The 15,271-nt window shown below is 52.7% G+C and overlaps 1 protein-coding gene across 9 annotated transcripts in view; it reads right to left on the bottom strand.

Moving 5' to 3' along the window:
• The window catches only part of TNRC18 (trinucleotide repeat containing 18), an 88,198-nt gene that overhangs the window by 65,285 nt on the left and 7,642 nt on the right, over nucleotides 1-15,271 (bottom strand). For 6 of the 9 annotated variants that reach the window (XM_029221792.1, XM_029221791.1, XM_029221794.1 and 3 more), the window contains one exon: nucleotides 666-821. The exons of 1 other annotated variant lie outside the window; for it this stretch is intronic. In XM_029221792.1, coding sequence (XP_029077625.1) covers nucleotides 666-821 — 156 coding nt within the window. Of the gene's footprint in view, nucleotides 1-665; nucleotides 822-2,357; nucleotides 2,712-15,271 lie in introns of those variants that run through there. 2 more of the 9 variants (XM_029221796.1, XM_029221799.1) reach the window with 1 other exon arrangement.

The raw sequence follows: 15,271 nt of genomic DNA, 5'->3' as shown, positions 1-15,271 counted from the left end.
AGCATCTCAAATCCACCAGAGCCCAAGGTGGAGGATGAACTCAGAGTCCCCCAGGCCCATTCCTTCACTGACGGAGGGGAAACTGAGGCTCCACGGAGGCCCAGGATTTGCTCTGGGCTGGCAGGAAGCCAAGCCAGCAGACCTCCCCACATTTAGGGGCGTCACCGCAGAGCAGCAACAAGAGAGCCCAATGGCACCTGGTCCCACTGCTCCCACAATGACAATCACTGACGAGCTGACTGTGCATTGAGGAGACAGCGGGCAGCAGAACCAACTAGACCCTGCCCTCAGAACTCACTGGTGGGGAAACAGGTTATCTCATGAAAAAACACACAGATGAACGTGTCATCCAAGTGGGAGGTGGAACCGGGGTGGGGTGGGGGGTATGTTTGAGCCAAGCCCTGGAGGAGGAACAGGAGATAGCCAGTGAGCTGCGGTGCGGGGCTGCCAGTGGAGGGAACAGCACGTGTAAAGGCCCTGGGACAGCGCCAAGAGGGAACGCTGAGCATCTGAAGAACAGCAGGGAGGCTGGATGACCAGAGCTGGGCCCCGCAGGCCACCACGTGGAGGAGTGACCGTGGAGACAGAGGGGAGGCGGCAGACTTGAGAAGTGCTGGGGATAGTGGCCCAGCGCCCTCGGCCCGCCCGCCTGGCTCGCTCCTTACCTTCGTGGGCATGGGCGGCCCACAGCTGCACCATGGGCAGGTTGCTGGGGGTGGGGGAGCGGAAGGAGAGGTCAGAGGGCAGGGGCACCGGGCTCCCATGGGATGAGGCCGAGGGCCCCATCCCGCTGGCCACAAAGCTGCCCAAGAAGGCCTCGCCTGCAGAAAGAAGGGGGGCTGTCAGGCAGCCACCAGGCCGCCGCCGCCCAGCCCACCACCCCGAGATCCCCGCCTCTCCCTGCTTCTCGAGGCTGACACTGGCAGGGAGACCAATCAAACCTCCTCCGCCCAGCCCCACCCCAGCCCCTTGGACTCAGGACCACCCTGGGTCAACTCAGCCAGACTCAGAGCTTGAGAAAACCGCCCAATGAGACCCCAGGTGCCTCCAGGGCACCCGACACTCTTGGCAGAAGGGCGTTACCATCCCCAGACCAGAGGGGGTATGGTTCTCCCCACCTGCACCCGAAAGCTGAGGCTCGGTGTGGGGCAGGGACCTCCGGAGGCCACAGAGTGACGAGGTGGAAGGGGGCTCAGGTTCTGAGCTTCTGGACCAGCGAGGACACCAGAGAGCTGGAGAATGGCCTCCAAGGACCCCAAGGCAGCCCTGGACAGGCCCGGACCAACCCCTCAGCCACCCCTGTGCGGGAGGAGCCATGTGCCCATTTAACGGGTGAGGAAGCTGAGGCTCAGAGATGGGAAGTGCCTGATCCCACAGCCTGTGACCAGGGGCTCTGAATGCAGCCCAGGAGCCTGTCCCAGAACTACAGGGAATTAGCAAGTGAATCAGGGAATGAATGAGAGCAGTGGACAAGGGAGGCCTGTCCCTTCAGAGAGCAGAGCTCCTCCTACTGGGTTCCCTCACATGGGGGCGTGGGGGCCCACTGATGCCAGGAAGGACAACCGGCTAGGGCCTGGGTGGAAGCCGCACCCGCCCCTGCCACGCCCCATTTGGCCAGGCCCCCACCCGCAGGGGTGTGTCCTCCCTCCTGCCATCCAGGGGTGCTGCCCCTAAGCTCCACGTGCCCATCCTTCAGGGCAAGACGCTGGCAGGCCCCCAGCTCACAGGCCGGGGGAGGCCTAGGAGACCTGGGCGGGGGGGGGGGGGGGGGGCTTCCCTTCCCTGGCCTCTTGTTTGCTTGTCAGCAAAATGGGGATAATGATAACGCCTCCCTTGAGAACTGCAGTAAAGGAAGAAGCACGCATTTAACAATAATAATCATAATAGCAGCAGCGGCGCCCGTTCACTGGACGGCACCAAGCACCAGCTCGGGCCACCGAGGTAAGAGCTCCCCGGGTGCCCCTCAGGGAACCTCTCTAAGCCCCTGTGACGCAGGCACTGTTTGCAGCGGCCCAGAGTGAAGTGGCTGCAGGGGGTGACAGACAACGTGTGACTCGGGTGCCCAGAGGGCCCCAGCCCGGCCCTCAGGGGGCTCGCAGACGCCCACCCACACCCTCTGAGTCCCCACAGGCCTCCACGCAGGGCCTACAGACCCGCCCTCACCACCTCCCCGGGGGCACAGGAGGCCCAAACGTCCCCCCAGGCCCTTCAGGGCGCACACAAGGGGCAGGGCCTCCTCCCTGTCGCCCAGAGTGGGGCCGGCATCAGGCGGAGCGATGGGAGGACACCTGGCACCACGTGGCATCACCACCACCCCACGTCCGGGCCCCCCATCCCATCCCCACCAGCCCCCTCACCGGACTCCAGCGCCAAGCCCTCGGGACCCAGGGCCATGGTGGCCGGTCAGTCGGCCCATGCAGCCCCAGCCCGGGCAGCGGGGCCTCCGGGCTGCCAGGCCCCAGGCTTCCTCCTCTGCGGGCGGCGGGTGGCCGGCTCCGGAAGCGGCAGCCAGGGGTTTGCGCAAGGGCTTACATCAGCCACGGGCTCTTCCTGCCCTGGGCCTGCCCCTGCCCGGGCTTGTGAAACCCGCCCAGCGGCACCCCAGGTCCGGATGCCGCCAACAGCTCCCGCCTGCCACGGGGCTCAACGGTGCCCGAACTCCCTCCCCCGGGCCCGGCGGGCAGGCCTGGGCCCTCCGAGAGCCGCGGTGTGCAGCTCCGTTAAACGGGCATGCCAGCCCCCCTCACCGCCAGGCCCAGGACGGTGGCGTTTATTTGCACAACTTCACTGTCCCCACCCCCGCTCCCCTGATGATGCTCCTGAGGCAGAGGGGCAGGGCTCAGATACACGAGATAAACCCCCAGTTGCTGGGACTCCCTTCCACCTGGCCCCTCCACTCATTCCCACCTCGGGCCTTCCCTGGGCCTCAGAGAATGCCTCCGCCCAGGACGACGTGGAAATGTAGACCTGTGTCCCCCAGGAGCGGAGTCGGCCTCCCCCGAGGTGCCCAGGTGGCACACAGCAGGCGTCAACTCTTGGCCAAGTGACCGCACTGTGTCTGATCCTCTCAGGGCAAAAGCAGACGGACACGTGTTAGGAGGAGGAGAGAAGGCAAGCACAGCTCCTGACACCTAAGGACGCATGTGCCACTCCCGCTGTCCTGCCTGGTCCCCCTAGGGTGGAAGACAAGCAGCTGACCCCCCGACCCTGCCCCACCGGCATCTCCGGACTGCTTCTGAGCTCCACACTCCCGCATCCCCCCACCCCCGGAGTACCTGGAGCTCTCCTCAGGGTCTAGGGACACATCCTCCACTCACACCCACCCCTGGGGACACAGCGGTGGCCTCCTGGGTTCACAGAGAACGGTGGAGGCCTCCGGGCTCTGGGGGGCAGTGACAGTCTAGCCAGAGCCCACCGCCTTTCCCTAGACTTGGCTGGAAGTCCTCCAGCACAGCCTGGGGTGGAAGAGGTCTCCATTCCTCTCATCACAGACTGAGATCAAGGCCTGGCCCTCCTTCCCTGGTCCCAGGCCGCCCCCTGGTGACCAGAGGCCTCCATGCCACCTGCCCACCCACGCGAGTATCTCACTCCACGACTGTCCAAGCCTAGAACACACAGTGAACCCGTAATAAAGTACCACTGTTCACAATTAGAAAGGGGGACCTAACCCAACTTCAACAGACACCGGGCTTCACACGGAGATGCTCATGGAATCTTCCCACAGGCCTTTCATGGGGCACAGAGGACAATCCCAAAGCCACACAGCCCTGGCCCAGGGGCAGAGCCAGGGCTGACCCGGAGCCCAGCCGTGCAGCCCACACCCCTCCTACAGGGTAGCCACTCGAGGGCCACCAGGATCCCCCGTGGGAGAACGTTCCCACTGGCCTGCCCACCATCCTGGACAGACCAAAACCTGGTCAATCAATGACACTTGTTCTACATATTCGCTGGACACTCCAGGAGCCACTGGCCACTTGTGGCTACTGGGCACTTGAAACGTGTGGCTGGTGAGACTGAGGAGCCGCATCTTCAATTTTATTAAATTTTAATTAATTTAGGCTTAATTTAGCCACAGTCTGGATGGAAGGCTCCTCCCTGCTGGAAACCGGAGCAGGGCAGGGACGGGACCTCTGACAGGCCAGGCCCCCACCATGGACAGAGGTGCGACAGAGGCGGGGGTCCCCAGGGGACAGTGGAAAACAAACCCTGGCCCCAATGCCCACGGCTCCGTGAGTCTGAGTTACTGCACTGCCCCAGGCTGAAGAGTAGGAGAAGAGCAATCTCTCCCCTCCAGGTGGACACACAGATTAAATGAACTCACGTCCATGAAACGCCTTCATGAAGTGCCTCCTTATTTATAGCTACATGACCTGGGGTTTGAAGAAGCCCAGCAACTGCTCCAGGTCAGGGTCCAAGTGGGACTATCACCTCTACCCAAATTCCATCTGTCCTTCCTTAAAACTTTTAATTCTGAAACTAGAGAGAGCTGGTGGTTGCCCATGATGAAAGGCATGCTTTCAAATAATTCATTGCGCGTTGTGTGAATTTCACCTCAATTTAAAAAAAAAAACACGTAAGCTCCTCTCTCTGCCTCTGAATCCAACACTGCATCTCTCCCTGACCTCGCTGCCCAGGGCGCCCCAGGGCCCAGAGGTTTCCGGGCTGGCACCTTCCCGTCCTGGCTCACCGTCCCACAGCCCTGGGAGTGAAGGAATCTTGTTACCCCCATTTTACAGACTAAGAAACTGAGGCTCAGAGAGACTGACTGGCATCACCGGGCCGGGGCAACCAAGTCGCTCAGCTGGTGCTACAAGCATACCGCACAGCAAGGCCTCAGCTCAGGAATCCCAGCGCACCAGGCCCTTGGCTCCAGACCGGCCACTGTCCCTCGGACCCTGAGTGAGGGAACCCCCTCACACAGGGCCTGGCCCTCGAAGGTGCTTGGAAAATGGTTTTCCCCTTCTCAGGTCCCAGTGAGAGAGGAAGGATGCCCCCGGGGCAAGAAAGGAGGTCCCGAGGCCTGGCTATGGGGCAACGTGCCCGTGCCCCTGCCACTGCCCGGGGGAGAGGTCCAGGTCCCTCTGGGAATGTAAGCAGCAGGGAGCTGGGCATGGGCCCCCCACTCCACCCAGCCTTGGCACCCCCCCCACCCCGCCTGTGCCCCCTCCAGGACTGAGCTAACAGGCCCTCCCAAGCTGGGACCCGCCAACATCCCAGGCCCTCCCACCCCATACACTGCATCTCAGGGACACAGCAGAGAGCCATGAGTTTGGGGATGCAGGCCAGCCTGTTCTCAGCCATCGCCACCTCCTTCATCCACACTGAGAACACAGGAAGAGCTTCAGGGCTTTGCCGACTCCCAGGCTGGCCAAGGTCACCAGGAGGCAGAACTCAAATCCTGAAAAGGTGTTTGCTTCCTTCCTTCCTCCCCTCGCTGCTCAGGCAGGGCTCCCAGGTGCTGGGGGCTGGGGAATGAGGCCCGTCCGGATGAACCCCACAGGGGGCTGCACTACGCTCACCTGCTGGTCCCTAGAAGGGCAACGGTGAGGCCACCTTAGCCAGTCAGTGGAACCTTGCCTCTGTAATGGATGGAGTCACTGGGCTCCTTCTAGAAACTGCCTATAAAATAGATACCTGAAGTCCTCGCTGGTGGGAGAGGGGAGGGGGACTTGGATGAGATCATGGTGGGTACAAAGGTCTGGTAAACAATGAAGGACTCATAGGACTTTATCACAGGCTCGGGCGGGAATATGGGACAGCACAGCCCCACGGGCTGCACCCCAGGGCCTTTGCACCTCAGCCTGGAATCCATTCCTCCCTCCACATACTGCAAGTTATCTGTATACTCCCGTCTGTATATACCTCACTCCCTTCTCTTGCAGCCCAGGTGACAGGGAACGAATGTGGGCCTTCCGTCACCAGGGCCCCATAAACTGCAACCTGCCCCACCCCCACCCCCTTTCCTGACTTATTTTTTCCACCGTGCTTATCACCACTTATCAGACCATATACACATTAGCTCCTCCTTTATTGTAGTTCCTTGCTTATTGTCCCTCTCCACCCACTGGAACAGGGGTAGGCAAGATTCTTCTTGAAAGGGCCAGATAATAAATACTTTAGGCGTTGCAGCCCTATTCTACCTGCCTGACAATACTTAAAACTACTGGGCTTTGTCCCAGTGAAACTTTATTTACAAAAAACAGGAGATGGGCCAGATTCGGAGGCAGTTTGCAGACCCCTGCCTTACACCATCCCCAGTGCCCCCCTGTGTACCTACACTGTACACAGTAGGTGCTCGATTAATATTTATGGGTGGGAGGGAGGGGCAAGGTCACGATCAGTTAGAACTGGATGAAGGACGAAGAGGAGCCTTTCCTGGGCCCTACTTCACAGCCAGCGTAGGGCTTCAAGGCTTCACTTCATGCTGTCTCTAATCCAACCACCCCCATGCCACCCTCCCCACGAACTACCCACCCCCACCATCAACTCTGGGAGGGAGAGATTCTTGTCCCTTTTACAGATGAGGAAACTGAGGCTCTGACTCCAAAATCTACACTTTTCCACTCAGCCACAGCACCCGGACTCGAGACCCTGTTTTCATCTCTTCACTCCCAAAGACCCCCTCCACAACCAAACAAGAAACAAATGTGTTTTCCCTTCCTATTTTAAAACGTTTTGGCCTCGCAAAGGAACTGCATTCCTTAAGATGTCACCAAAGGCTATCAGAGCATCTCATCAGCATGATCAGATCAGGGTTATCACCCAAGAAAAGAGCCCATTCTAGCCCAGAGCACAGACATGTGACTTGGCCGTTTCTATGACAGCCGCTGAAAATAGTCCGAGGACCCTCTGGATAAAATGACCTTCAGACTCCCATTCATCCCAAGATTTCTGTAATATCTAAGCCAGAGCAGGGGTTAATGCCCTGTCTCTTAAAGAAAGGGCCTTATCGTTCAATCAGAATCCCAGGCAATTCACAAATGAAGAACAGTAATAATGGCCAAATTCAGGAAAAAGTTAGTATCGCAAACAAGTACCGAAACACGATGACATCATTTTTCATCTATCAATCAGCATATTTTTAGTTTGATTGTGGGCCGGGGGGTGGGGTGGGGGTCTGTGGAGCAGCAGAGGGAGGGTGAGGACACAGCCAACCCACCCCCAGCTTTTGGAAAGCAAGTCAGCAGGCTGGCAAAGCCCAGACCCACTTCTGGGGGTCCCCCTCAAGGAAACCACCTTTGTGGGCAAAGATGCACTTCTTAGGATGCTCGCTACAGCCAAATTGATGGAGAGATTTACTTTACTGCAATCCCAATCCAAACCCCAGTAGGGGCAAAGGTTGGGGGAGGGGGAGGGGCTGTGAAAATTGACAAGCTGTCCCTAAAAGTTACATAGGAATTGAAAGTCGGGTGAAAAATTGACGAGATTTTTGCACACCCATGTTCATAGCAGCGTTATTCCCATTCACAACAGCGAAGAGATGCAAGCAACCCAAGGGTCCACTGGATAAACAAAATGTGGTCTATCTTTATACTATGAAATATCATTCAGCCTTAAAAAGAAAGGACATTCTGACCCCTGACCCAACATGGATGAACCTTGAAGACAGGATGCTAAGCAAAATAAGCCAGACACAGGTCAAATATTGTTATGATGGCACTTCTAGGAGGTCCCTGGCGGAGCCAGATTCATAGAGACAGGAAGTAGAGGGTGGGGGCCAGGGGCTGGGGGAGGGGGATGGAGGTTAGTGCTTCATGGGGACAGGGTTTCAGTTCGGAGGATGGAAATGTTCTGGAGATGATGGTGGTGACTGTTAATGGTGGTGACTTGACTGATGTGAATGTACTTTATGCCACTGAACCGTACACGTAAAAATGGTTACAGTGGCAAACCTACATGTATTGTACTAGTTAAAAGAAAAAGTTATATAGAAACACAGAAAATCAAGAATAGCCAGGGCAACCTTCAAGATGAAGAATAACGTGGGAAGACTTAGGCTATCAAATACCAGTAATGCAGGTGGTGTGATATCGGCACATGGGTACACGAAAAGGCCTATGGGGACAGGACGGTTCGGAAACAGGCCCACCATTGCACAGGGTAGAAAAAGGATGGTCTTTTCAATAAACACTGCTGGTCCACTTGGACACCCATATGGGAAAAGCCATGAATCTTGACTCCCTACTTCACACCATACCTAAAAATCCCTTCCAGGTGCACTGCAGAAAGGCAAAAGGCAAAAGATTCTAGAAGAAAACACTGGAAAGGCAAAAGCTTCTAGAAGAAAACACTGGAAAATTCCTTCGTGACCCAAGGGCAGCCAAAGCTTTCTTAAAGACCACATTAAAAAGCACTGACCATAAAAAAAAAAAAAAAAAAAAAGCACTGACCATAAAGATAAGACGGATACACTGAAGTACATGAAAATTAGGAATGTCTATCCATCACATGACGCCATTAGGAGAATGGAAATGTGAGCCACCTCATGGAGAAAGATCTGTGCCCCACTGAAGGGCTTGTATCCAAAATATATAAAGAATGCCTGAGAATCAACAAGCAAAAGGCAGACACCACGATGTAAAAACAGGCAAGATGCAACAGGAGAGTGGCAAATAAGGACGTCCAAGTGTCCAGTAAATCCATGACAAGGTACTCAGCCTCATAAACCATGGAGGAAATGTGAATGAAAACTTCTGCACACCCACCAGAAGGGTTAACGTGTCAAAAAGGAAAAATGGACAATATTAATACATGGCCAGAGGGAGCATAAATTAGTACAACCATTCTCAAAGAGTTTGGCAGAATCTAGAAACCTTTCTGACCCAGCAACGCCCTCGCAGGTCTGCGTTTAGAAAGATCGCAAATTGGAATTCAAAGATCTTCTCACCAATAATCGCCAAAGCTGGAAAATAACCCAAATGTCCAACAAGAGCTGGATAAACAAATTGTTACATTCTCACAGGAGGCAACCCCTTCATCAAGGAGAAGGCACTACAGCGACCAGGGCAGGATAAATCTCACAACCTCACACCCAAGAGGACACACTATCTGCTTCCACAAACGTGAAGGGCACCAACAGACAATTCAAAGCAGGCGGTTTAAGCCAGGTTGGGGTCACCTTGGGACAGGGTGACAGAACAGGGCACCTGGGTTTCCTTCGTAACCTGGTTGATTCGGTTTGTGAAAAAAATAACCAAACTGTACGTTTATGATCTCTGCTTATTTCTGTATGTCCTTTAAGCCCCAATAAAAAAATATCCTTTAAAAAACTGAGCACAGAGGGAGGCCAATCTGAGCACAAGCATGAGTAATTTTCATGGAACTCTCACATTAACAAAATTTGCAAAAACAAAAACAAGTAAATAAATAAAAATGAGCCCAGAAAGGAAAAGGGAAAGAGAAAGAAAAATTCTCATTCATACCCCATCTCTCCCCAGCCCCTGGCTTTCTCGCCAGAGAGCTCATGTCTGGCCCCTAGATCCCACACTTCCTGGCTGTGTGACCTTGGGGAGGTGACACAACCTCTCTGAGCCTTACTTTCCTCTAAAGTAAAATCGGGAGTTCCCTGGTGGTCTGGTGGTTAGGATTCCGGGCTTTCACTGTCGTGACCCAGGTTCAGTCCCTGGTGGGGGAACTGAGATCCCGCAAGCTGCACGGTGTGGCCAACAAAAAAAATAATAATAAAATAAAGCTCTCACCTTTAAAAATAAAGTAAAATGAAGGGCAGACAAGAAAGGAAAGAAATTGTGCCTGGGGCCGTGCCTGTGTCCTCTGCTTCATGGCACTCCCCTCTCCCCGAGGAAGGTGACACAAGAAGACAGACCAGCAAGGCTGAGGGACAGAGCTAGAGGGTGGGGGGCTTACTTTGCACATTCTTGGTGCTGTGACTGGGCCACAGGACCTGTGGCCACTGCCAACGTCCCCAAGCTCCCATCCGGGCAGTACACGTGGCTGAGAATCTTGAGCTGCAGAGGTTCTTCCTCTGAGCTAAGCAGAGGCTCAGAAGCCACCAGGCCAGATCGACCTGCCCCGCCCACCTAGGAGGGGAGGGGTCCAGCTGGGCCCCAGGGCTGGCCCGAGGGGCTTTATTCCTCCAGCTCCCTCATCCAGGCTAAGTGTTACCTCCAGCCTCCCTCCCCTCCCGCTGGAGCCAGCCCTCACCCCAGGAGGGTCGGATCCCAGCAGGCACCTTTTAGCCGCCCAGACCTCCCAGCTCCTCCCCAGCAGAGGTCACAGCAAGTGAAGGGCAATCTGGGTTTAACTCCAGCCCCTCCCCCAGCCCAGAATCTGGGCCCCCTGTAGGCTAGGACTTTGCCTTGCTCCCACCAGACACCCAGACCACAAAGTAGGTGCTCAAATCTAAATAAAGGGGATCCCAAGGCAGCCCAGAGCGGTCAAGGCCTCAGCCTTGCCAATGATATGCAAATGCATCCACCCGGGCCTCGCCCCAGGGCTCCAGACTTTCTCAATTCTAAAGCAATTACAGAGGATTTCCCCATTGATTTCTCTTCCCCCTAAAGGAGGTCCTGGCCTAGAGGAAGTAGAGATAGGGATGGAAGGAGGGCCTTCTAGGAACTATGGGCCAAAAACAGGGCAGTGTCCTAGTGGGGAAGGCGGAGACAGAGAGGAACCAGGTCTCTCCGGCACAGGACCGGGGAGGAGAGGCAGCCGGATCCCAGGGCACTGAGATCTAGTATGACAAATCCTTTCCCAGAGGACTTCCCTGGCGGTCCAGTGGTTTAGACTCCACGCATCCACTGCAGGGGGCACCGTTTCGATCCCTGGTTGGGGAACTAAGATCCCACATGCCAAAAAAAGAAAGAAAAGAAAAAACTCCTTCCCCAGGTGCCAGAACACTCACAAAAATGGCAGTAACACGATTTTAAAAGGAAACATTACTGCACATGAATGGAACCCTTGAGGGTCTTAGGCTAGATTCTCAGGGCTGGTGTGGGGACCAAAGTGAAAATGGGATCTGAGTACAAATCCTCGTCCTTAAAAGGTACACTCAGCTCTTGGAAGAGGGGCGGCCAAGTTTAAACTCCCTGGAGGCTGTTAACAGGACTCCAGCCTGGGAGACTGAGGAAGACAGAAAGGAAGACCTACAGACACTGTCAGAAACTTCCACAATGGTCAACAAGTCCCCCCCTTGGATCCCAGTCTCATCAGCTTGTTAGCGCCTCTTTCTTAAATATGAAGAGACACCAGAGAACCAGCCAGACACCTGCAGAGTCTCCAACGTGAAAGACAAATGAACAAAAAAGACCCAGAGGAACAGAGACCATGCCTGAGAAAAGAAAACTCCAGAAAAAAATATAATTAATATCCTGCAAGTGATGAGAACTAATGTATCCATGAAACAAGAACAGGGTGCGATTGAAAAAATAAAAGGACTTGCCTAGTGGCACAGTGGTTAATAATCCGCCTGCCAATGCAGGGAACACGGGTTCAATCCCTGGTCCTCGTCCGGGAAGATCCCACATGCCACGGTGCAACAAAGCCCATGCGCCACAACTACTGAAGCCCGCGCGCCTAGAGCCCGTGCTCCGAAACAAGAGAAGCCGCTGCAGTGAGAAGCCCGCGCACCGCAACAAAGAGTAGCCCCGCTCCACACAACTAGAGAAAGCCCACAAAGCCCACGGGCAGCAACAAAGACCCAACGCAGCCAAAAATAAAAATAAACGAATATTTTAAAAAAAGAGAGGAGCATCCAGGTTATAAGACAGAGCTCCTAGATATTAAAAATATGACAACTTAATTAAAAAATCAAACTGCACAGTTAGAAGACACAATTGAGACCATCTAGAAAGCAGAAGAAACAAAGAGATGGAAAATAGCAAAGAAAGTAGAAGAAAAGTAGGTGATCGTTCTAGGAGATCCGCTATCTAATAGAGGCACTAGAAAGAATAGCAAAAATGGTGAGAAGTAAATCATAAAATACCAATAAAATTAACAGTAATTCAAAAAGTCTTCATTTAAAATGTAAAAGGTAAGCACTATTACTCGTTTTACATAAGAAAAAACTGAAGCTTACAGAGTTAGGTAACATGTCCAAGGCCATGTGGCAAGTGGAAGAGCACGTGTAAGAATTTCAGAGCCAATGCTCTATAACTATTATGTGGTTCTAGAAGATTTTAGGCGTTTGTAAAAGGGAAGACAAAAAGTTCACGTACAAAGATCAAGAATCAAAATAACATCACACCCTCAAAAGCTGCACTGGAATTTAGAAGGTGATGTTGCAGTCCCCTCAAATGATTTCCAAGATGTCCATCAAGCCTGAAGGTAAAAATAAAGGCATTTTCAGGTATACTAGGCCTCAAAAAAAATTGCCTTCTGTGTATCCTTTCACAGAATGCTACTGCAAGATACGCTCCACCAAAACAAGGAAAGCAGGAAAGAGGAAGGAATGAGAATCAGGAAACAGGAGATGCAACACAGCACAGAGGGACAGTGAGTCTGAACAGGCCCAGCCACCAGGCAAACCAGACTAGAGAAGGAAGAAGAAAAACTGCAGGAAGGAAATCTCCAAGAAGAGAAAGACGCAGCTCATCCAACAGATCTAACCAAATGAAAACTATACCAAGAGATGAGAAGACAGAGATTCTAAGAAATCCCTGCAAATGGGGGGAAAAAAGAGGCAATTAATAACTCAAGGAAATAAAGAAATGAATTTTATTATATCACTTGGCTCAAATACAAACATTTACAAATCCAAAGCCATAATAATAAAACTGATCTAAACAAAATTGTATTTCGGGAATTCCCTGGCGGTCCAGTGGCTGGGACTCTGTGCTTTCACTGCCGAGGGTCCAGGAGGGCCCAGGTTCAATCCCTGGTGGGGGAACTAGGATCCCACAGGCTGCGTGGCACAGCCAAAACAAAAAACAACAACAAAACAAAACTGTATTTCACAAATATTGGGAGGAGAGAGGAAGGAGGAATGGGGGTGGGGGATGGCGTGAGGCAACAACGACAAGCAACATTTACTAAGTGCTTTTTTTTTTTTTTTTTTTTTTTTGCGGTACACGGGCCTCTCACTGTTGTGGCCTCTCCCGTTGCGGAGCACAGGCTCCGGACGTGCAGGCTCAGCGGCCATGGCTCACGGGGCCCAGCCGCTCCGCGGCATGTGGGATCTTCCCGGACCGGGGCACGAACCCGCGTCCCCTGCATCGGCAGGCGGACTCTCAACCACTGCGCCACCAGGGAAGCCCAGTGCTTATTATTTTCCAGATACTGTTCTAAATGCTTTACATGTATTAATGATTTAATCCTCATAACAATCTCATGAAGTAGGTACTATTATTATCCCCATTTTACAGATGAGAAAATCAAGGTAGGAGAGGTAAAGAAACTTGCCTACGGTCTCACACTAATAAATGGGAGAGTCAGGATAGAGACTTGGACAGTCTACGCAAAATCCTCATCTTCTATAGAAGTCAATAAAGAATCTCAAAATCTAAAAAATAACTAGCAGTAGAAGCAGGGGATTACAGAAAAATATGGATGAAAAGGCCAAAAAAGAAAAACAGCCAAGAGAATTTAAAGGGGGCATCAGGAATGGGGAGACAGGAGGCAAGGTATTGCTGGTTCTCCTTATAATCCTTCTAACACCATCTGACTTTTTAAACGACACCTAACTTTAAAGTTTATACTCTGCATAAAACAGAAGTGTATACTTTCACTAAGTGAATTTTACAGGATGCAAAGTATTCCTCAATAAAGCTTAAAAAAATGAGGGAAAAAAAGTGTTTAAGCTGCAGGCACAGGGACTTCCCTGGCAGTCCAGTGGTTAAGAATCTGAGCTTCCAGTGCAGGGGGCACGGGTTCAATCCCTGGTTGGGGAACTAAGATGCAGAGTGGGTGGGGGTGGGAGGGATGCACGCTCAATTAGGTACTACTACTTACCAGAATGAATAGAATTTAAAGCAACTGACAATATCACGTGCTGGGAAGACAGGGAACGGATTGCACAATGGTGCGACCACTGGAAAGCTCACAGCTACAAAAGCTGAATCTACACATACTCTGTGACCCACCAATTGCAGTCCTAGATACTATCTACACAGCCAAAGAAACGTGTACCTACATGCACCAAAAGGGCACGATCATACCAGCACTATTCATAGCAAACACTGGAAACAACCTAAATGTCCATCAACAGACAAGAGTGATGTGAATTGCGCCGTATTCATGAGGTGGAATACTATACAGCAACCAGAAATCAGTTACTGCTTCACACCTCAGATACGGATGAATCTTACACGCTGGTGTGAGTGAAAATGGCTAAAAATCAAAAAGGACAGGCTGCATGACTCCATTTACAGAAAGTTCAAATACAGGAAAAGCTAATCTAAGGTAACAGAAATAAGAATGAAGTTGGGTGTGGGGTGGATGGTGACCAGGAGAGAGCAGGGGGAACCTTCTGGATGCAGGAAACGTCCTGATCTTGAGCTGGCTGGTGGTGACATCAGTGTGTTCATTTTGTAAAACTGCAAGTACTGACCACTCAAGATTGAAGCGTTTCACAGAGTATCCATTCCACCAAAAAAGGAGAATAATAAAAATAATGTGTTCCAGTTGGCACCCTGGAGTCTAAGGAGCCTGTGGACCATACAAAGGGGCTACGTACACGATTTCAGAGGTCCTCAGAGAGGACCAGACTAGAGCCAGGGATTCGTGAGTCACTGGTTAAGGAGAATTTTAATTACAGCAATCACTTTTACTGTAACTTTTGCACAGGGCTATTCATACGCTAGGCACTTCAGTACCATTAATGGACCCATTTCACAGATAAGAAAATCTAGGCTTAGAGTCATCACCCAGTAAGTGGAAGAGCAAAATCCGACCTCAGCCCCGAGGCCCTCCTGCCCCTGGCGGTTATCTGGAGATGGCAAGATGAACCTAAGCTGGTGCATAAGGCCCAGAACATGCAAAACTATTACTGAGAGTGTGTGAAGCAGGTTTTTTCCTGGGCTGAGGGTCCATCACTTTCATTAGCTCATAAAAGAACCTGGGATGCAGATGGTGAATGCATTCACGGCCTGCAAACGTGGTTTGTTTTTGTGATTCCGATCAAATGGCCTTGATTTCCTCCAAAGTCAGATGCCAGGCCTCTACGGGCAGCTGGCATGCCAAGGACCCTAGCCCTGAGGGCCAAGACTGGCCACTGGCCAGGGGTCCCCACTGCCCCTGGGGAGGCCCAAGACCTGTCCTGAGCAGCAGCTCCCACAGGTGCCCTCAAAAGCTGGGCTGGGAAGTAAAGGACAGGTGA

The sequence above is a fragment of the Monodon monoceros genome, unplaced genomic scaffold, assembly GCF_005190385.1.
Source record: "Monodon monoceros isolate NGI ecotype Baffin Bay Population unplaced genomic scaffold, NGI_Narwhal_1 Super_Scaffold_13, whole genome shotgun sequence".
NCBI lineage: Eukaryota > Metazoa > Chordata > Mammalia > Artiodactyla > Monodontidae > Monodon > Monodon monoceros.
This window is presented reverse-complemented; position numbering and strand designations above follow the sequence as displayed.